Source organism: Crinia signifera, chromosome 1, assembly GCF_055691185.1.
Source record: "Crinia signifera chromosome 1, ASM5569118v1, whole genome shotgun sequence".
Lineage (NCBI taxonomy): Eukaryota > Metazoa > Chordata > Amphibia > Anura > Myobatrachidae > Crinia > Crinia signifera.
In genome coordinates this window covers 421148279-421171615 of record NC_139217.1, presented here as the reverse complement: position 1 = coordinate 421171615, position 23337 = coordinate 421148279, and the positions used below count along the sequence as shown (strand labels likewise).

The following is a 23337-nucleotide window of genomic DNA, read 5'->3' as shown; positions in this document are numbered from 1 at the left end:
CATTTCAGGCAACAGGAAGTTAACAATCAGAGGGTTCCTTTCATGTTTGCAATCTCTAAAGATTCAGATGGAAATTTCCATTAAAATGGCTTACAGGCACAGTAAATAGTGCGGGTGTGGAAGAAAAAAAACACTTAACATTGAGACTTGAAGAAGCGCAATCACCGAAACTTTCCTTTCAATAAACATTGCCATAAACACACTGATTAGGCTTACACATGAAATCAGAAGCACATATCCATGAGTAGCTACCATAGTCTCCTAGAAGCTCCACGCTCTTTTTGTGCACAGCTACGGAGGCCCAACCACCCTTGCTCTGTTCATAGCCGCAGAGTACAGCTAGATATCTAGCAGTGCAATAATTCACGCCAAAAAGACACAATTAAATGATAGTTACTTTCCGGTTTGCACCTCCACCCCAGAAATCAGAATAGGAGCACCACCACCATGTGCATATGGTGTTGATGTATGTGAATCCCACATACCATGTATAAAATAATCTAAAGAACCACTGAACAGATTTTGAAGCGTTTTTACAATTCTATAGAGAATTGCTCAAGGAAGGTTTAGGTGTATGAAAGAATATTCTATGACAAAAGGAAGCCGAGCAGTGACAACTTTAGTAAATGAGAGAAAAAAAAAGTTAATGTATCACTATGTAGAGATTGATATAATTTGGCTTCTACCAAAAATTGTAAGTTCTATATACTGAAATAAAAATAAAATTTTTTACATTTCATTTATGCAAAAAGATTTCATCATTCAATATAATAAACACACAAACACAAAATAATGCCATTTTGAAAAATGGTGTAGAGCCAGCAGAGGAAAGGTGAAAGCCCACATACTATTCAAAGTAAAATAATAAAATAAACTTCCCCCTAAAACCATGAATGGTCTAAGGGGGACATTCATTCTCCCACCGCCATTTTTTCCCGTCAGGGCCCTATTTAATGCGGTCTTCCCCCGACAGCATTGAACAGAGATCTCAGCAGAATGAGCGTGACTTCACAAGCAGTTGGACATGTTCTGCCAAGAACGGTCGGGAATTGTCGAGCTCCTGGCCGCAACTCACCGATTTCTGTCCGCTTCTCGTGGCCACGCCTCCTTCTCAGTGCTCGGCAGGCGGGACATTGAATCCCGCCTGCAAAATCACTGTCGAGCCATTCGAGAACGGGACAGGGTCACAGCTGTTGGGCCAGCCCGACAGCCATGACCCTTCATTGAATACCCCCTAAACCTTTAAATAAAAATGAATATTACTTTATCATATAGAGCAGTGGTAGTCAACTCCAGTCCTCCAGAGATAACAACAGTTCACATTTTCCAGACAACCTAGCTGCTGCACAGGTGCACTCGTTACTCACTGACACATTTTAAAAGATCCATAGGTGGAGCTAATTACTTCACTTGTGACTCTGTGAGGAGATCTGGAAAACAAACTGTTGGTAGCTCTCGAGGACTGGAGTTGGCAACCCCAGGTATAGTGTGTACACACCTTTACATAAGGACCCATTTCCCATAGCACAAAAAAAGCGTATATGACTAAAGTTTCGGTACTTCTTTACTTTCACGGCGCCGCGCGTCAGAGTCCCCTTGCGGGGCTCGCTTCGCTCGCCCACGCTGCGGGCTCGGTGGCTCGCTACGCTCGCCACGCTAATTAAAATCAACTCCATGCCAACATGGATAGTGGAGGTATGAACTATCCATGTTGGCATGGCGTTAACTTCGTTTATTTTACTTAGTTTGTGACGAGCGTAACCCGGAAGTAGCGCGGCGCCATGCTGGCGCCGTGAAAGTAAAGAAGTACCAAAGTTTCATAAATATGTTGAATTAACAGTAACTCCATCACCATATAAGAGTGCTGCTCTTTTTATATTTAAAGTGCTACAAGTAGGGGGAATACTCCCCATAAGAAGGATGTATTGAGACCGATTCTGAGGTGGGAAGTAAATAGCAAAACAGAGCAAGTAACTGCACTTAGGCAAACCCATGATGCCCTGTTGGTGGGGCAGATGTAACATGTGCAGAGAGAATTCAGCTTTAGTACACACTAGTGGACCGTACCGACATAGAAGACTCATCTTCTAGTGTGTACCCATTATGCAGCTGACTATGCACGCATTTGTGTGTCATCTGCAACACGCTCCTTGCCTGCATGGCTGGTGGTAGACCTATCTAGCGAGGACAGGTGCCAGCATGCCATCGCTGTTGGCATTTGGCAAGTGTGTATGCACTTACCAATGCTGGGTCCTGTCCCGTCGCCTGCAATCTCTCTGGGTAGACACATAGCCTACTGTGCACCCAGCTTTACAAGTGGGAGGGTAGTGTCCTAACGGAAGTATAAACGGAGCATAACAAAAAAAATATATATATTGCTGTTCAGCATTTATGGGCTACATGCAAAAGCTGCTGGTATATACCCTGCACACAAAAAACTAACAAGAAAAATACTATATATTTGCACCATTTGTTTTGATGCATAGTTTGTCCAACTGCGCACAAATGTTACTTGCTCTTTTTTGCTTTATTCCTATACCACAATCAGTTACCAAACGCATATTTATGAACAGTATTTATCCCACCATTGATTTCTCACAAGTATAATCACATAGCTGCAACAGCATCTCCAGTCAGTTGTGGCTGTGTAATTTGCGCTCTTTATATACAGAAGCAGGTACTTAAACTAAAAAGGTCAACATAATTGACACAACAGTTAATCAGCATTTTAAGACTTTTCCAGCCCTTCGTTTTAATTTCTGCCAAGAAGAGTTTGAGGACCATCAGCCATGCAGCCTGCCTTCATATTTACATGCATTGTGCCATTACTCTGACTCATACAATGACCTTTTCTCTTCATTATTTTTTCCAAGAGAAAGTCAAATCAATCTGACTGTTTATACTGATCCACTAACCGTTAACTGTTTAGATCATTAAACTGAAACTTGTTTTCAAAAGCATACCATCTACTAACAGGTTTCCCATGATGCAACAGCCTGCTTTGTGACTACGATTGTCTGCATGGCACAATGAGAGACTAGTCTGACCTAAGGTGCAGGACTATATCACTCCAGGAGTCATATGGTAACGTATTTACCGTAATACTGGCAGCAAACGATCTAGCACCTACACACTGCACGTTATCATTAACAATATTGTTCAGTGACATCACAGGTTCCCCACTCCTTACATGTAGTGGTTTGACGATGTGTCAAATAGAGCGGAATGTACAAATGATGGGGGGAGGTTGTGTATCATTAACGACCATCGGGAGCACGCGAACTTCAGCCAAAAACAGTCATTACAATATCCATGTAATATTTGTTGAGTGCTTAATGTACTAGTCATGCAGTGCAGCATCTTCATACACACGCACACACGTGTACCCAGATAAAAAGTCACCCTGCTATAAACAGGGCAAAAGCTCCTAACTTCAATAATGAATTTAAAAAAAGCATGGTTTGTAGAAATGTGAAAATTTCCAATCAGCTTCCTTTGCAATTCTGAGCTCGCCACAGCACACACACTCAAGGGCTCAAACCGAGTGATGTCACAAGACACAAAATGGAGGCTGTGTGCCTGACAGGTGGCCATCCTAGTTACTTTTGCAATGCATTCACATTTTAGCATGTTACAGAAAGCAGTTACAATTTTCCGTGGTTTTTCTCCCCCGCAAAACTGCATCTGATAATGAATCAGGCCCTTAATACAATACAAAACTGGAAAAAACCCACGTCAACAATTCAAGGTAACTAGGTGGAGAAAATAAACTGGAAAACACCATTACAGGAGTCACTAAATAGAGAAACCTCATCAGACCATTAAGTACTTTGTAGGATAGAGGCGCGGGAACACAGCAGCTGCTAATATTTACCAGATGAGAGAGGCGATGTATTTACATTGTACAAATACTTGAAAGGTCATGAGACTTAATGACAAATGCAATGGTGCATGGACAATATGTTGCAAAAAGCATAATGTTCTGCTTGCTAACACTTCATAGACTAAATATACAGTAGCATTTATTTTCTCTCCAATGAGAAATATTTTCCCCTATATAACACAAAAGCAATAATATAAAATACAATGTGCACAGTATGCCCTTGTGCTATGGAAGCAGCTCTGTAAGGAGGGAATACATACTGGTGACCGCCATTGAAGATGCTGGTGATCAGAATACAGACGTCAGCATCCCGATGCAGGGAACCCAGACAGGGATCCATTAAGTGTCCTTACAATACCTTCCACCTGCCTTCCCCTAACCCTCCCTCCCCGCCAGTGCCTAACATTCATACCCTGCAGCCTAACCCTAGCCCCCCCCCCCCCCAACAGCATAACCGTAAGTACCCTGCTATTGCCTAAACCTGAGCCTCCTCGTCTAAAGCTAACGTGCCTTGAATACCCATGATTGGAATGCCAGCAGTCGGGATTCTGGCACACTAATTGTGGCCAAGATTCTGTTACCAGTCATCTGTCTGCTAGTCGGGATGCCGGCATCTGCATTGCCATTTAAAAGCAAAAAGATTTTTGGTCACTTTCTAGTGAAGCTATTTTTCTTCAAGCCTTTTCTGCTGCTGGCACAAAAGCTTCTTCCCAGAAAAGAATTACGGGCACCTCTGCCATTGCTCCTGTGCTCTGGATGCCTTCTGTATCACATTTGCCACTGCCGCAGTGTTGTCAGACTGAATACACAAATGAAGGCTACCAAGAGAGCCAGACAGATAGCTCAGAGACTGAGTACATGGATTTGAAGAGCCATCTCCAAAGAGAGCAAAAGGACTTGGGACCGGATTGAGACATGGCTTCTAACCTGCAAAGTTGCAGATGACGGACCGTAGATAGCCGCCACTCAGACAGAAGGAAAACCCATCCCATGTAAATTGATGAATGAGGTGCTAGCTGCCATAAACGCCCAAATCCATGTGAGTAGCTCTGACCCTTCCACTAATCTACTACTGAGACACGCTAATCGAGGCAGATGCCACAGTGCCTCCCTTAAAATGCTTGGGTACATTTACAGTTTTTCTGACACTCCCAGAAAACTGCCAGACGCTGGCATCCTGTCAGTCAAGCTGCTTTGCATTTACAATTCATACACATGTGGTTACATGTTGAAACTTGTCTGACCGACTCTGGTTCCATGGACGAGTGTGATGAAAAGTGATAGCTTGCACCTAACTTCTGACGCGTTCCGCTGTTGTATACACAGCTTTTTCAAGGTTAAAGAGAGACTGAGACTTGGAGCGTTGCTCACTGCATATGTGCAAACAAATGTGGTGAGCAACGCAAAGGGCAGCTCTTCCGATAAGAGCTGCCCTTTGCGATCCCTGCCGCTGCTTGGACTTCATTATTTGTGACGGGAGAAGTCCAACTGCGCATGCGCAGAGAAGCTGGTGGCCATGTGTCATGCTGGGAAGGATCAGTGGCTGGTCTCTCACACAGCAGCTATGCAAAGAGAAGCCCGTATGCTTCTATGGGGTTACGCCAGCTAGATCTGGTGTAAACCCCGCAGCAATGCTCCGCCGGGAGGGGCTTTAGAGTATTTCAAAATGCGGTGAAACCCCCCAAAACAGGATTTTTACTGCATTTTTTTGATTAGTACATCCCTCCCTTGGACTCTGGGAGGAACACTTGTTGCAGAGAGGTGTTAACGTCCACCCCACGGCAGCCTGCACCAAGGCATCTGGTAAGACTAAAGTTAAAGATTAAAGTTAAGGATTCAGCCGGGATTCTCAGGAACTGCACCATGCGGACCAGATGCACATGGAAGAGAGAAGCAGAATTGGCCCGCATTAGGACTTCCAAATACGGGATAACCGTATCACCTTACTTGTGCGCCATTAGCACCATGATCTATGTGAAAATGTGCAGGACCATAGCTAAACAATTGATAGTGAGTAGAGTCGCCAGTGAACCTGAGTGATTGATGACCTGGTCAAATAGAAATATGAAGATCCGCGTGCCTGACCATGCAAAAATATCTTGGGCTACAGATCAGAAGATTCCATTTGAAAAAAATCCACCAAAAAAGGACAAAGAATCAAAATCTGCCAAAAGGTTCTATAACCCCTTCTGAAAGCAAAAGGTCATTGTCTCCTCTGCATCCCTAGGAAGAGTGGTGGGAAAAAAGGTGAGGTGGGGAACCAGAGCCCCTAGATAATGGGAAAGAACCAGCTACAAGAAAGGCCCCAAAATGTGTACTACTCTGAGGCACCTAAAGGCTGGCATTACCATGTTTCCAGAGGGGAGGAGCTTGGCATTTAAAGCTACAGTTTAGTTTACAAATTAGTACCAACTCTTCCCACAACCTGCAATCCCATGGTACAATGTCCCCTTGCCTTGCTGCAAGAGAAAAGGTCAAACCATGCTTTCCTTAAGGGCCCAGACAGGTATGGCAAGTTTAGGGATCGGGGAGAAATCAGTCTAGCAGAAGCACCGATATGCCAAAGCAAACCCTTTCTGAATGATAGCAAGGGAAAACCATTCCTGTAAGGAGGATGCAAGACACAAGGGTATTATACAAGGTGGCAGATGTTTTTGGTTAAGTAATTTTAATAAAACATCTTTAGTAACAGTAGGTTAATGAATAAATCCAATTACAATTATATGCTAGGCGAAAAGATGTGTGAAGAGAAAGAGTAAAGCCCTACATACAGATGTGTCCCATCCATCTTTGCTGCCATGCTAAACAGCTTCTCCTGGCAAACCAAATTGCATAAGACTCAAGCATTGGGTGTGTCCAAAATGCATCTTCATCGCAACGCAATGCGACTAAAAAGCACAAGATTATGCCTCTTATTTTGATATAGGAAACTTGTACCTGACAGAGTATTAAGTATCTGAGGGCCAGATGTATCAAGCATCAAAAAGTGATAAAGTGTATAAATCACCAGCCAATCAGCTCCAACCTGTCATTTTTTAAACCCAGCCTGTAACATGGAAGTTAGGAGCTGAATGGCTAACTGTTTAGCACTCCCTACTTTACCACTTTTTGAAGCTTGATACAGTGTTACAATATATCAGCAGATCTCTTCCCCCCCCCCCCCCCCCCCCCCCCCCAAATACAAGTTCTGTTACAAAATCACACCAAGCGCCTTGAGGCAAAATAACTGTTACGACTTTCTCAACTGGCTAGAAGATCAGAGCAAACCTACCCCCATTACGGATAGAGTTAAATAATAATGATCCATTTTTGGCATCTTTAGTTTTAATGGGATTGCCGTTTTTTCTGCATTAAATTAGAAAGGATTATATTCAGCAACATACTGAAATATATATTTTTAGAAGATTAGATAGGGAAAACCAGGTTTACCAAAGGCTAACAGTTCAGTGCTCTTAATGCAGATTGTTCCTCAAAGCCTCAGGAGCTGCATAAAAGAAATCCACGATCGTCATTGTATAACTGGTATAAAACGGAGCAAGCAAATCATACGCTCAGCCAATCGTGCAAACAAACGCAGCAGACACAAAGCAGAAAGCAATAGTTAATGCAACAGCCATTGAATGAAAATGCTCCACACATTAAGCAAACTGCATACATATTTATGAAATTAAATTGTAACATCAAGTAAATAAAAGCGGAAACTGCAGATGGTGTACTGAGGGGGTCTGATATCACAAAGTAATAAAAACCCCATCCCATGATGTAGGAGGAAAGGGCTAAAGCATAATTAGACAGAGCCCAGAGGCATATTATGTGAAAGTTATGAGAAAAGGAATTAATCAACATTACTTTGGATCAAAAGTAAGATAGTGAGTCATGTTGAACTCCCTGCAGGTAGCTTGTATCCATGGAAAAGTAGCTGCCCACGCTTCTCATACTGTGGTCGTGTCTATAAGGGGAAGGTTTTCCACTTCAGGTGGAAAAAGTTAAATTATATCGAACACAAAAGTTGTACAAAAGCCAAATTTCCCTGAGTCACTATTTTCAGTTGAACTTTTTGTTTTAGAAGAACACACAAAGCTACTATAGTTTGCATGTATGCAAATTAACATCAACACGCGGAAAGCAGAGCCTGAAATGCCATGCAGAGTTCACAAACACCTCTGCTTCTTCACTCTAACACAGGAATGTCCAAACTTTTGCCCTCCCAGCTGTTGTGAAACTACAAAACCCATCATGCCTTGCCACAGTTGTGCTATTAGCGAATGCTGAAATGGTGGCAAGGCATGCTGGGATGTGTAGTTTCACAACAGCTGGAGGGCCACAGTTTGGACACATCCCTGGCCTAACAGATATATCAGAACTGAAGTACAAAATCAGATATACAGAAAAAAAAAAGGTATTGGTCTAGTTTCATGCGGACGCCGGCGGAGAGGCGCTCCATCTGTCAGACGCAGGAGCATCTCAGATGCTTGAGCATCTCAGTAAGTATTGCGGCAGGGTACGGAACCCTGCCGACAGGATTAGGGGTTTGATAGCGCGTGCGTCTCCTGCAAAAAAAAAAAGGGGGGGACTACGCAAGCTCCGGTTGGCCGCGAACACAATGCTGATACTAACAGGGACGCCTGACTGACTACTTGTGTAGTTTCACGGCGGCAGCTTAAGCTATGCTGTCAGCGTAGCCCAACGGCAGCGGGAACACTACACTGATTCTGATAAGGACGCTGAGTACGCTGCCCGCGGGAACACTACGCTGATTCTGACAGGGACGCTACACTAACTATGTAACTGCCGTTATGAAACTACAGAAGTACCCAAAAAAATTACTGAAGTACGAGGCTCTGTTCAACGAAGCTAAAGATATTATTTGCTCATTTTGTGCATTACAGTTAACAGGGGAAAAAAGTAGTCTGAATGGTTTACCATATCGTGTATACCTCTGCCACCGACTGCACAAATATACAGTCACATTAAACTCTTTTCTTATTGGTAATGGAAATCAATGCGGCCTGATACTAATCTGTGAGTAATTGCATCTCAAGGCGCAGGTGCAACACGCAATAATCTAAAGAGCCAAAACCGAGGATATGCAAAGCTGCAAATAGAACAAGCTGTGCAACGCTTGTATGGTTACATTTGTAACAAGTCATACAAACTAATTAACACAACGTAAAAATCAAACAAACAATTGCATTCAATGGAATCCACAGGGAAGAGCTCATTAGATGGTAAATGCTCAAGCAAATATTGGCCCCACATTTTAGGATTATAGTATCTAGAAACAGGTCTAAAAAAGGTGTCTATCTACAGTTTACAGTGCAGTGTGGGGAAGAGGATGGTAACCAAACTGTAAGGCCAAGTGGAAGTACTCCCATCCAAAGGAATAGCGTTTCCACATGCAGCCATACACCAGCGACAATTCGTCTACTCTGTGCCAGAAATGAGATGGCCGAGAGCTCTGGTAGTTTGGTAACACAATCATGCTTGATCTAGCCAGCGGGGGTTTTGCAGCAGCCAGCTTTACCCACTTACTAAATGTACCCAGATGGCTGATATTATCAAGGCCGACAGTCAAGTAAACCCACAACAAAAAGGTATTCATGACATTTACCTTATAGAGGGAGCTTCCTCCAATAATCCAGATAAGATCTATCTGGTCTCTTAGCTCCGACGTCTCTAGCAATTCCAAAGCAGCATCCAGACTTTTGGCAAGATAGTGCGCTCCCTTTGGGGGTTCCCTGAAAACATAAGGACAGGTTTTTCTCTTTGCCTATTTATAAATGTTTAAATTTAGGACATTTCTACACCTTACTGTGAACATTTGAAGGGAACATATCTGGAATGTTATGCAAGTACTTTACTGCATACAGAACAAAACAAAATCAGTTACTTCTGTACTGTGACTACAAAGAATGCTTAATCTACCCAGTACCAGAGAAGCAACTGGATTAAGGCTTCATGTTCGATCTGGAACAAAAACTGAGCCACAGTAAAAGCTAGGCATACACTAGGGTCACTTGTCCTCTCGGTGAGGTCGCCTGTGATCTCCCCTAAACCATCCAGAACGTTCTTGGGTGGCAGGATGGCATGCGTTTTTTTGGCATGCAATAGATCGTATGCAATCTCGCCTGCCGGGCTCAGAAGCAATCCAACAGATGCGGCCCGCCAACTGCTCATCGCATCAGTCTTGCTGTCAAATCACATTTGCAGTTGCATAGTGTATGGGAGCCTTTAGTGTTCATAAAAATGAGGGGAGATTTACCAAGCTTCTTTAGAGTGAAAATACCCACAGCGTCAATACGCTTCTACCTATCATCTTAAAGCTGGAGGGTCCACCACCCGTCTCAGATTGTTACAAAAATTTTAGGTGAGGGGATGTCAAAACAACAATTTCTGCCAAATATCTCGACTGACAATTCGTTTATCCAGTTTATTAGAAGTATCACGGGTGTTTATTAAGGTAACGTTTCCTCCAAAATCCAGTCCAAACGACTATATGCCTTGTGGCAAAAAACACAAGTTTTTCAAACAGACTAAAAAAAAAAAAAACACAACGATAATAGAACATTAGAAAAACTAATAATGAAGCTGACATTCAATTTACTGTTGTACTGAGTGAACAATCACATTTCCCCCTTTTTTGGAACCTGTTGTAAGGTTCTGTAATTTTCCTTAAAGTGTCATTAGAAAGTGTATACTGTCTTCCAGTACTGCCTTGGATAGTAGTCACTTCTGTTACACAGAGGATGCAAATAAAAGGAACAAAACACTAATCTCTTAAAGGCCAGGCCAACACATTTATTGATTGGTTTAGTTTCATGAAGTGTACCAGCACATCTTGTGCATCCTGATTACATTGAATAATATACTCAATCTAACAGATTTTATTGTACACTGCTGCTATGTATGTTTCAGGTTGCAGATAAATGTTGTCTACATTTTTGTGATAGGTCATAGTGACCAGATATGTGTAGCCTATTACTAATGTAGGGTACACACCAGAACGATTTGGCCTCAAAACCCCCGATTTAGATACAATCTCGACCGATTGTATGTAAATTGGGCATGTTTTGGGCCATGTCCGATCAGATTCTGATCTGCAGCCCCACGTGTTGTATGGTCGTTTTTCAAATCCTACCTGCAGCAGGTAGGATTTGAAAACAGCCCCTTCAACTGGGTACCGATCGGGATCAGGAGCAGATTGTATGCAGATCGTGTGCTTCAACAGATCACGAGACGATCGTACGATCGTCTTACGATCTGCTCCCAATTATTCTGGTGTGTACCAGGCATAATAGACCGAAACCTGTGAAGAGTATGTGTAATTACTACAGTCTTTGATGTTCCTAAAATTTCATTCTGGCACACGAATAAATAATTTTAAGCAAAATCTAGTAATCTCAGTGGTTCCCAAACTTTTTTGAACCACAGCACCACAAAAGTTTGTTATGGGAAAAAACAGAAAATATATTAAATAAATAGTGTTTATATCTCATCCTTTTAAGACCCACTGCTTATAACCAATTGTGTCATCATCCATTTCACCATCATGAAAAAGTTTTCAACTATTTTCTCAAGCATTTCCAGGATGATGCGCGGTCCTGTTATTTTTCAAACCCAGCATGCAACATGGCAGTTAAGAGCAGATTGTCTGGCTGTTTCTCACTCTCCATTTTAATTACTTTTTGAAGCTTGATACATCTGTCCCATTATCTTAAATATATGTAGAAACATAGAATGTGATCAGAAAGAACCACTTGCCCATTTAGTTTGCCCCTTTTCTAAACATGTTACCTCAAACCATATTTGATCCTTTTTCCTTGTAAGGATATCAATATGCCTATTCCAAGCATATTTAAACTGCTCTACTGTATTTGCCTCTACCGCCTCTAATGGGAGGCTATTCCACTTATCCACTATCCCCTGCCTTTAAGACACCTGAAATAGTGACACCTACTGTAGATCCTGCTCCTCAGTAGTTTCCATTATAGTGCCATTTATACTATATTTAGTCTTTGGATTTTTGAGACCCAAGAGCCTGATTTTGCATTTTTTGGCATTAAACTGTAGTTGCCATTCTCTTGACCATTCCTCTAATCTACCTAGATCATCAAACATTTATTTTACCCCTCCTGGTGTGTCTACCCTGTTGCATGACTGTGTCATCTGCCAAAAGGCATATTTTACCCTCAATTCCATTTGCAATGTCACCAATAAAGATATTAAAAAGTACTGGTCTAAGTACAGATCCCTGGGGAACCCCACTGGTAACCTTTCGAAAGCTCCTGTGACTGCACGCCATTTACTACAACTCTGTTTTCTGTCCTGCAACCAATATCTTATCCATTTAACTAGCTTAGAATCCAATCCCAAGGTTTATTTAAAGGTCTGCAATGTGGAACAGTATCAAAAGCCTTACTAAAGTCTAGATAAGATACATCTACAGCCCCACCTTGATCTATTACTTTAGTCACCCAGTCAAAAAAGTCAATACGATTTGTTTGACATGATCTTCCCTCAGTAAACCCATGCTGTTTAGGATCCTGTAAGTTGCTGGTTTTGAGATATTCTACAACTCTGTTTTAAGAGTGTTTCCATCAATTTCCCTACTACTGATGTAAGGCTCACTGGTCGATAGTTGCTTACCTCTTCCTTTCTTCCACTTGTACAGTGGGACTACACTCTATTTTACAGTCCTCTGGGATTACTCCAGTAGCTAGTGACTGGTTTAATAATTCTGTTATTGGTTTTACCAGCTCCCCTTTAAGCTCTTCTTGTATCCTTGGTTGTATTGAGTTCTGTTAGGACTTTCTCCCTCATTTTTCTGACTATACTTGCAACTTAACTGTGGCCTCTTCCCCTCTCTTTCAGCAGTGAATACTGAGCAGAAATAATTATTAATATGATCTGCTATTACATTGTCTCCCTCAAGAAGACTTCCACTCTCTGTCTTTAGTCATATTACTCCACTTTTTTTTTCTCCTTTCACTTATATATAAAAAAAAAGTTTACCCCCTTACCCATTGACTGGGCCATTTTGCCTCAGACTGTGCTTTTGCACATCTAATTACTGTACCTTCTTAGCCTCTTCTGTCTAACAATATAAACCTCTTTGTCCTCATTCTGAGTCTGCTTAAATATCCTAAAGGCCAACTTTTTTGCTTTCACAATACGAGCTACTTTTTTCGCAAATCACACTGGCTTCCTTTTCCTTGTGTTTTTCCTAACTCTTTGGTCAAAGATTTGTTGCTTTTAGTATTGCACTTTTTCATTTTTCCCCACTTATCCTGCACTCCTTCCAAGTTCCTCCACTCTGCCAAAGAATCACTTACAGAGTTTCCCATCCCTACAAAATCAGCCTTCCTAAAATCTAACACCTTTGTTTTTGTGTGCGATGAGTCTCCCATTAAAGCCTCCCGTGATTATTACATTTACTTTTGATGCCATTTTATTGATGTCCTGCAATAGACTTGTCAAGTTCCTCTTTCTGACCTGGTGGTTAAGATCTAGTCAGATCACCAGAGTTCTAACCTAAGAACACTGGTTAGCACATGTTGCCAAACACACATTGCTCATGGGTGTACGGGTTGGGTGGACAGGGGTCCTCAAACTAATTTGCTCTGGGACCCCATCAGACATTAAAAATAATGACAGGACCCCAGCAAATTGTTGCAGAAGGCCATCACGTCACATGTGTAGTCAACAGACAGCACATACATGGCAGCATTGTGGAGGCACAAAGTGATGGGAGGAGTCTAAAATAACAGACAATTCAACTGATTTCTCAGACTCCTTGAATCACTGACTGATATTAGAAAAGTCATCAGCCTGATGGTCAGCAACATGGAGTCGTGACCCACTTTGGGGTCAGGACCCACAGTTTAAGAACCGCTGATCTAGCCCAAGGGCAATTTTCCTAGCCTGTATCTCTCAGCATGCAGGCTAGCAGAAATCACCCCGTGTGGACTGGGCTTAGCAAAAAATTTCAGTTTATTCATTGTACTCCATCTTTAGTGGTAGAACCACCAATAATTTTAAGTTTTGGCCAGTTTCAAAGGGGATACGGTCATATTGTCTACAGCATTAGGTCTACACCACTAGGTCGACCTGCATTTAGGTCGACATGACTGAAGGTCGACAGGCAAAAGGTCGACATGGGTAATTTGACTGTTTTATGAGTCGACAGGTGGTATTTCATGCCCTACCATCCACTAGGGCGAGGTGGGAGAATAAAATAATGTGCCCGAAGCATGGCGAGCGCATATCGGTGCTATGTTGACTGTTGACGCTTGAAAAAAAAAAAAAAAAAAAAACCATGTCGACTTTTTCACTGTCGACCCAATGACCCTGTCGACCTTATACCTGTCGACCTAAATGCAAGTCGACCTAATGGTGTAGACCTAAATGCAGTCTGACGAATTATCCCATTCCTTTCAAAGACAGAATGCTTCTCTTGCAGCAGCACTAACACCATGTAGGTCGTAAGGAACAAAAAATGTAGACAAAAAACTAGAATGTCTGGAAAATGGTCTTTGAAAGCAAGATAAAGCATCTAAATAAAGGGGAAAAATAATGTGATTTGTGACTCAAGGTTATGCACTCAAGTTATGTTAAAGTTTTTAAATTCATGGTTTCTTGTGTTAATATCACTAAACTAATTGAGCATCAGCCAATTTATATATCCAGTGTGTCTGGCAATAGAAAAATTACAAAAAAGAAAATATACTACTTTCAACCCATATCTGGTCAAATGGCCTTCAATAACCAAGACGACATTCAAAAAAGTCTACATCAAAACTCAGACACTGTTAAAACAGTGCCAACATCCTCAAACTGCTGACACAATGCCAACAGTTTGAGGCTGCAGATGGTGAGGTTGTGGATGTGAAGGTTAAGTACTAAGGAGAGGGGGTATTTGCGATGTGAAAGGGGTATATGTAAGAAAACGACCACTATAGTTTCTTTAGAAGCAGGGAAAGGGCTATTAAATAGAATTAAAACCAGTGATGGCCCCTTCTCCAATCAGCACTGCTAGTGCACAATCATCACTAGCAGAAGAGGAGTTGCACCATGAAAGATCTTCATCTTGAAAAAGCATTGAGCATCCAAAGTACCAAGTATCTCTGGTCAATCCCAAATGTGGACATTAGCGCAGAAAATAAGTCATTTGTGCCAATAACTGTATTCCACAAAAACGTAACAATCGTTTTTGTATTTCAATTGCCCCCCCCCTTTTTTTTTTAAATATCACACACACACACACACACACACACACAATTACCAATAAAAGACGAATTAGTTAGCAACATGACAGCATATCTGTTGATAATGGAGCCTTGAACGTTTTATCCTTTTGCTTAAATCATCAAGTGTCTGCTATTCCTTGCAGAGACCATAAACGCTTTTCTCTTTGTTACTATGGAGATATTGTATAGATGATCTTTTACGCCACACATAAAGAACAGATACCCAAGGACACACGTGGGAGCAGCTGTTTTTAACAAAAAAAAAAAAAAAAAAAAGTTACAATGGTCTCTGACACGGTTTACGCACACTAGTGACTAACAGCTCAACTATCCTTTAAGATATATCTGTTCAATAAGCAGGACAAGCTCTAACCGGCTTATTAACAATATTAAGCATTTGACAAAGCAACTAAAGTAAAGATTCAATTCTGTCTTTAAAGCGTATCAGCCACGCTAACATGCACTGCCGCTAATTAAAATTGACAAAAAATATAATAAAAGGTGATTATGAAGGAGGATAAAAATGACTGGGGAATTTCATAGACTTTCAGACTAGGAGTTTGGATATTAAGGGGTACATGTACAGTGTCGGTTACAGACATTGGTGTTGCTTAGAAGGGTAAAATTCAATCATCTGTCAGGTTTCAGCCTCAATGCAAACCCAACAGTGACGCGGGGACTAATTGTGTACAGAGGCTTGAGGAGGAAGGATGCACCTATACATCACCCATAAAACCAGAAACATGGGCTTGAGATCTCTTTGTACAACACAGTAACATTGAAAAGAAGCTATTAGCTGCATCTAGTTCTAGGTCCTCATTACCCCACACAGTGCATGTTTTGCTGGTAACCCAGCAGGTGCACAGGTGTACTAATTACTCAGACACATTTTATAAAGGTCCGCAGGTGGAGTTAATTATTTCACTTGTGATTCTGTGAGGAGACCTGCAAAACATGCACTGCGTGGGGTAATGAGGACCGAGTTCCCTGACCACTGATCTAGTTAGTTAGCCGTCTATTTTAAAAAAGGGTCTTCCCATCTCTTAAAAAGAGTACACCGAATAGCTTTTAGCCCAGAACGGTGTGTTCTTCATGAGGTTGGATCCCAACTTACCAAGAAATTCCAGGCCTGGGCAAAAAAAAAAAAGAATAAAAATAAATGTTGGTCCAAGTTTTTGGGTAGTTCAACCTTTAGTAAATGGCCAGTTTTGGTCTTTTTGCACTCCCAAACACACAAATAAAACCTTTAGCAAATTTATCTCTAGGCGAAAGTCTTATACAAGGTAAAGTACTCCACAAAGTAGGTGAAGCTCGAAGAAGAAAAAATAAAAATGCCCTTAATCAATGGTAACAGATGAGAGGATAAATCTTGGGGAGCATGAAAAGCTGTAGTTACCAACATAGTGAAACATTCTGGGGACATAAAAGGCATTTCACTTACGAAAGCTCTTTGCTTAGAACTATATTTATTCTTTCCTTTAAAGGTCGATTCTTCTCTGGGATAGAGAACCAGGTTTTCCGGCCCATAATGACGACATTTTGTTTGCCTGTGAGAGAAGAAAAAAAAAACCAGTAGTGATATCTGCATCTAATCTACAGATGGCCAGCCAAAAGTATGGTTCTGGCGACCTCTTGTGGAATATATACATATTGCACCATTTGCTCGCAGGTCAGAACTCAACTTATAATTTCAATCAAACTGTGAATAAACCATACTTTGATGCACCATTAGTTTATACATACATATATTTGCGATGTATATTTTTATTAGTTATACAGCTAGAATTAAAAGGAAAAAGATTTGGGTTTTTCAGTTTCACTGATGCCATCGGGAACAGCGGAGAGACCATAGAATAAAGCTGGTGCTAGAAGGTTCTATGCTCTCAGAAGTTAACTTTAAGGGAAGCCCAGCCTCCTCCTCTGCCCCTTTTACCCGGCCCAGACTAGTCAATTCAATGCCTTGAAGACAAGGGAGAAACAGAGGAGACCAGGCATACACATTCACACTATCATCATCATGTGACATGGCATTACACAAACCTGAACACAGCCCAGCGGGGGAGGGGGAAGGAGTCCATTGTTCAGAGAAGCACTCTGTCGCTCAGCTTCACATATATTACCATTCGCGTGGACTACAGTTGGGAAAAGCAAAGAATGGAAAACTCACCCCAAAAATTGTAAGAAACTCATGTCAGCCTTTAAATGTTTCGACCTGTTAACGGTCTATCTAGACCAGTGGTCAGGGAACTCGGTCCTCATTACCCCACACAGTGCATGTTTTGCTGGTAACCCAGCAGGTGCACAGGTGTACTAATTACACAGACACATTTTATAAAGGTCCGCAGGTGGAGTTAATTATTTCACTTGTGATTCTGTGAGGACACCTGCAAAACATGCACTGCGTGGGGGTAATGAGGACCCAGTTCCCTGACCACTGATCTAGACACTGTAGATCCATCAGTCAAAACCAGTGGTAAGGCACTCCGTTCTGAAACTTGATGGCCACAGAAATAGCTACAGCCAAGAGAGAAATAGTTTACAAAGAAACGAAAGTAAGGATCACTGAACCTAAAGGATCAAAAGGGAGAATGAAGCCGAGCCTAGAGTACTACAACCAAATCCCAGAGCTCAGCCAAAGGCTCGAAAAGGGGCTGAATATGAAGAATCCCATGGAGAAAAGTCAATGGGCGAGATTCTCTATCACAGAAATGCGGTAAAAACCCCGATAACGGGTTTTTTACCGCATTTCTGTATTCTCTAACCTCCCTCCGCAGTGTCACCGCTGCGGAGGGAATCGCCAGCAAAAGCTGGCGGTTCCCTGCAGAAGCCTATGGGCTTCTTACTGCAGCGGTGTGTGAGGGAGCCGTCACGGATCCCCCCCAGCATGCCCTGCGGCCGGCACGTCACTCTGCGCATGCATAGACCCGGAAGTCCAGCAACGGCGCCGCATCGCAAGGGACAGCTCTTATCGCAAGAGCTGTCCCTTGCGTTAATGACCGCATATTTTAGAGAATATGCGGTCATTAGAAATGCGATGCCGGGCCAAGAGGGCTGCGGATTTTAGAGAATCCCGCCCAATATCCGGAATAGACACCAGAGTGTAGAAATGTGGACTTTCAGGGATGACAGACTATGTGGTATGGCCTAGTCAGTTTTAAAGGCAAAACTACCAATCACAGCATTTGAAAAAACGTCTAGCCTTCCGGATGGCATTTCAATAGCCACACATTCTGAATACAGGTGAAAAAAAGGGTCACAGGGAGAACAGATCCAGGGTATGAGAAACAGTCATTGAATTCATATAAACAGGCACACGGCTGGGATTCCCCCATGCAACGAAAATGTACCGCTGTAGCACACACGTGTTGTGAATGTATAAAACGTAGAAGGGCGCTAATTAGATCATTTGCTTAACAAAATAGCTGCCAGTAGGAGCTAACAGTTTAATAACGAAATCATGGAGGTGGTGGCCTTCTGGCTTGGGGCTGTTTAAGCTGGTTTGGCATGGGTAAACTAGCATGGTCACATTAACTCTGAAAAGTATACAGATGTTCTAGATAACTCTGTGCTCCCTACAATCTGGCAGTTCCACGGAAACAATGAATGTTTTTATCAGTACGACAGTGCCACCTGTCATGTTTCCAGGGCAATGCTGGACTGGTATACAGAAAATGTGATAACCCAAATGAACTGCCCAGCTCAGAGTCCATATCTTAACCCCACTGAAATCCTTGGGTAAAAATTGACGGGTGCATTCTAGGCCGACTCTACCTCTTTCCGTGACACAGTACTTAAGGCAGAATAATAAAACCTATTGCTTGCTGTTGTCCAGGAACCTACAGAAAGTTATCCAAGAAGGGCAAATCACTGCATGTGGTGGACCTACAAAGTACCAATGTCAATAAAATCTCGTTCATCGATTTTCTCTGTGTCAAATAATTTTTGTATACAGACTGACGTCAAAATCTGTCACATATTTATGCTGGTGTTATAGTTATATGCACTTAAAGCTGCAATTTAACAAAAAAACTGCAAACGACCTGTTTTAATTGCATTTATAGCTCACCTAATTGATCTAGAGCAGTGGTTCCCAACCTGGGGTACTAGTACCCCCCTGGCGGTACTCTGCAGACCAGTTGGGGGTACTTGAAAATAATATTGGTAATGGCGGAAGAAGAAGTCTCCAGGATAAGTCTCCCATTGCCATGGAGATAAATCACGTTACATCACTTCCGGTTCTGTCTGCATCGTCATTAGTGTCTTCTCATGTTTTTGCCGATCAGCAATCCACTGGGAGCTACTTGCGCTGCCACAAGTGGAGGAAGCAGTGGCATGAATCTTACAGGCGTTAGCAGGAACCCCGGAGACAGTTCACAGCCAGCTGCCAGACACAGAGGGACTCAATTCCTGACCACACACTACTCCTCAGCTACTCCTTAATATAAGGACACGCATACCGCTCACTTTCACTCCACTTGTAAGTACTGTGGATAATTCAAATTGAGAGGAGGGGGTTCTTATAAATGAAAAGCTTAATCAAGGGGTAGGGGAGAGAAAAAAGGTTGGGAACCACTGATCTAGAGAGTTGGGAAAGCTCTTATTTTACACCTGTTCTTCTAGGCTTCTGTATACAGCAGTATGTTTCAGTATCTGTCCAGATCGCTTAGAAATAAAGTGCACATCACCCCCTTTTGTATGCCTCAAAGTGATGGCGATCCGCGCATCCCCATCACATGTGCATATTGGTTAGCACAGATCGCTCAGTACACATTGCTATGCGTGTATGGGCGATCTTGCACTACATTGTTTAGCACACGTTAAGCTGAAATTGCCCCATCTGTATGCCCCCAAAGGGTCATTGCTTCAGCTGGGGCTATCCAGTCATCCCCACTAAGCCGGCACGTGCCTCGGGAGAAACAGTCCATGCCTGTTAAGCTGGTTACACACTACAGATAGAGCCGCACTTATCTTGCCGGCTGGCGTGCCAGAATGACCCGCCTTGCCACGCTGTTGGCCAAGATGCGCGAACGTCTCAGACTCGCATGCCCCATAGCAGCCAATATAATGAGCGAGCGTCAGGCACATGCGTCTGGGACGCTTTCAAGATGGATAAGTGCGGCTCCATCTGTAGATGCCGAACACAGCATAGCCTCCACCATCGCCATCAGCAGTGTATCTGCAGGATGCAGTATTATTGTACCATGAGGCCAGAGCTTAGAACACACTGCACACGTATGTTATTGGGACACGTCTGTGTGTTATGGATATGTCACTGTAATGCAGGCTTTTCTTTGCCTTAAAACATATGGCCTATATTACAGTAACATATCTAGAACCCACAGATGTGTTCCAATAACACACTAGTGCAGGGTTTCCCAAACAGTCCTTAAAGTAGAATTACAGTTTCAAAATAAACCAGTAATCCACCATTTCCAGTGTGACAGCACCACCCAATTACAACTAGGAACCAATATGGCCTTATTTCTGTAAAAGGGTAGGTGGTACAGCCTTAATTAAGTTCAGCATGTGTAGTTTGAAGTAGACTTCTCCAAAAACAAAGTCTAAAGGGCCCATACACACTAGGTGAGTTTCAGTTACTATGAGCTCAAATTTGCCTATTGTGTATGATGCTCCCGCATCATCGCCAGCTGCTGCTCTCGGTCAGCCTGTTTTACAGGCTGTGAACCACTTTCCACAGTCTTCTACTGTGGGAAGTGGTTCAACCCCAGTGAAAATCGCTCAGTGTGTATGCATTGAGTGATTTACCAGCCAGCGATTTTTACATCACCACTTAGCATACACACTGGGAAAATATGCCCATTGCGTATGCAGCTTAAAAAGGTGCCCACACACGGCATGATTTTAGGTACAGGTATTGCATTTAGGTACAGGTATTGCATAGTTATCACGCCCACACAGACAGTTTTTAAACGATATGTTGGTCCAATTAGTCGAAAATGGCCATATTGTTTAAAGGAATGTATCAGTGTGTGTGGGGAGCTGTAAGCTGGGTACACACCTAAAGATGTATCAGTCCTGTCTGGTGGGAATGAAATTCTGGTCATTTATGGCAGGAGATTCCAATCAACCGTGTGTTCCCAAATGCTGGAAAACAGACAATGGCCATTTAGACAAATACGTTTAATCTGTTTTAATTAAATTTACCCGAACAATTATTTCTGTCCATTTTCCAGCATTTGTGAGCAAATGGTTGATTGGCATATGATCCCATACGTTCCTAAATTTTTGTTTTCACCTCATAGAACGATCAGATAAATCTTTAGATGTGTACCCAGCTTAAGGAGTAGATCCAATTACCCACAATGTCTTTTTTAGATGCGAGTAAGTGTGGCTGCGAGATTGTAAAGAAGATGATGCATCTTTCTTTTTATGATCACAGACAAAAAAGAGGAGTATTACTTCCTAGGATTGTTGTTTGTAAACTGTTTGCCATTTATAAATCAGTCACTTAGTTACTCTTCATTAAATACGCCCTTCAATCCAAAGAATTCCCACATTACAGTAATGCACTTATAGTACTGCCGACAAGCCGATTTTTGCTTATACCCATCTGTAAAACTAAAGGAGAGATTAATCAAAGCTTGACGAGAGAAACAACCAATTATCTGTCATTTTTCAAACAAAGCCTGTAATGTGGCAGTTAGGAGCTAACTGATTAGTAATTTATCTCCAAACTTTGACCAATCTTCCCCTAAAGCAGTGGTTCCCAAACTGTGCGCCTAGGCTCCCTGGGGTGCCTCGGGACACTTGCAGGGGTGCCTCGGGTTGGTCGTCCAGGACCAATTCAGATTATTTATGATCAATTATTTCTGGAAAAACCAGTGCAGGTGGCTGCCAATCATAAAATGTGTACAATCAGAAGCAACTCCTGCCCTTTACCACATAACTGAACCTAAGAAGCACATATAAACACAGTCTATTTAATTTGATAATTATTTTTTGGCGCCTAGGGGTGCCTTGGAAAAATTCTAATAGGGTGCCGTGATTAGAAAAAGGATTGGGAACCCCTGCCCTAAAGCATTAAAAGAAAAAAGAAAATAATTACCTGCAGTTGTAGGGGTCATGGTCAGCCGCTGAAAGTGTTTAAACTCATTTCTAAAATAAAAAAAACAATGAAATTTCAGTAACATCTATCCACTTTAGCACCAGACACATAGAAGTGGCTAACAGCACTGCAACCGATAAGGTTTGCTGCCAGAGAAACAGTCAGACAAGTTTAACTAGACAACACCTTGAATATTCCATCTATACTACAGGTGCCCCACTGATTTTCAGGCATCCTCGGTTCCAGTGCCGTATTATCGATTTTGCCGGATTAAAAGGTTGAACCGTTAATATATCTCATTTTTACTAACTTTGCACCTTCAATACCTTTCTAAAGCAAAAATAGTCAAATATATGCTACAATATATTACTTAATGAATTAACAATAGTGTATGCAAAACTGTTTATTACATTGTACTACATACCAGGGGTGTAACTAGATATTCGTAGGCCCTATAGCAAAAGTTTGTAAGGGCCCCTTATTTAGCAGCTGATGGTGATAAATGCATGCAAAACATTAGACAGTAAAGATGGGCCCTTTCAGCTCTGGGCCCCATAGCAGCTGCATCTCTTGCACCTATTATAGTTACACCCTTGCTACATACTGTATAAGCAAAACAGGTATCTGGTACATTTTGAACAAACATTAACAGTAAGTGCAGTATGAATGAAACAGTCACTACAAGTACAGTACTCCTGCAACATGACAGGAACTGTAAAGGTGCCCACAGACTGCTGTGATGTCTGGCAGCAGTGTACGGACACCCGATACCCATGCGAGCCGCCCGGGAACTTCAATTTGTTGTGATGGATCGCATGCGTCCCCGCCGTCTAGTCGCCAGGAGGGAGGTCCCAGGACGGGTGGTCGGATGGTCAGCAGGTCCGACCACCTGCTCGGGTGCATGTCAGGGACAGCCGACTTGGTCCGATTTAACGGCCCGATTGGTTGCAATTGGCCCAAATCGGCTCAGTGCACGGGGGTCTTAACCCTCCCGCAGTCCAACACCAACTACAAACTAACCTATATCTCCACAGTCCAACTCTAATCCTTCCACATCATAACTCCTATTACAACCTACGGTACTTGTGTATTATCACGGCGCCTACGATATTAAGTCGCACGACATATAATCGTATCGCATC

At 42.3% G+C, this 23337-nt stretch overlaps 1 protein-coding gene across 1 annotated transcript in view; it reads right to left on the bottom strand.

Moving 5' to 3' along the window:
- The window catches only part of DHFR (dihydrofolate reductase), a 46403-nt gene that overhangs the window by 11891 nt on the left and 11175 nt on the right, over positions 1 to 23337 (bottom strand). Inside the window, exons 2-4 of the mRNA XM_083151862.1 lie at positions 22196 to 22245; positions 16571 to 16676; positions 9495 to 9621 (exon numbers count right to left, since the gene is read on the bottom strand). Of these exons, the coding sequence (XP_083007988.1) occupies positions 9495 to 9621; positions 16571 to 16676; positions 22196 to 22245 (283 nt within the window). The remainder of the gene's footprint in view (positions 1 to 9494; positions 9622 to 16570; positions 16677 to 22195; positions 22246 to 23337) is intronic.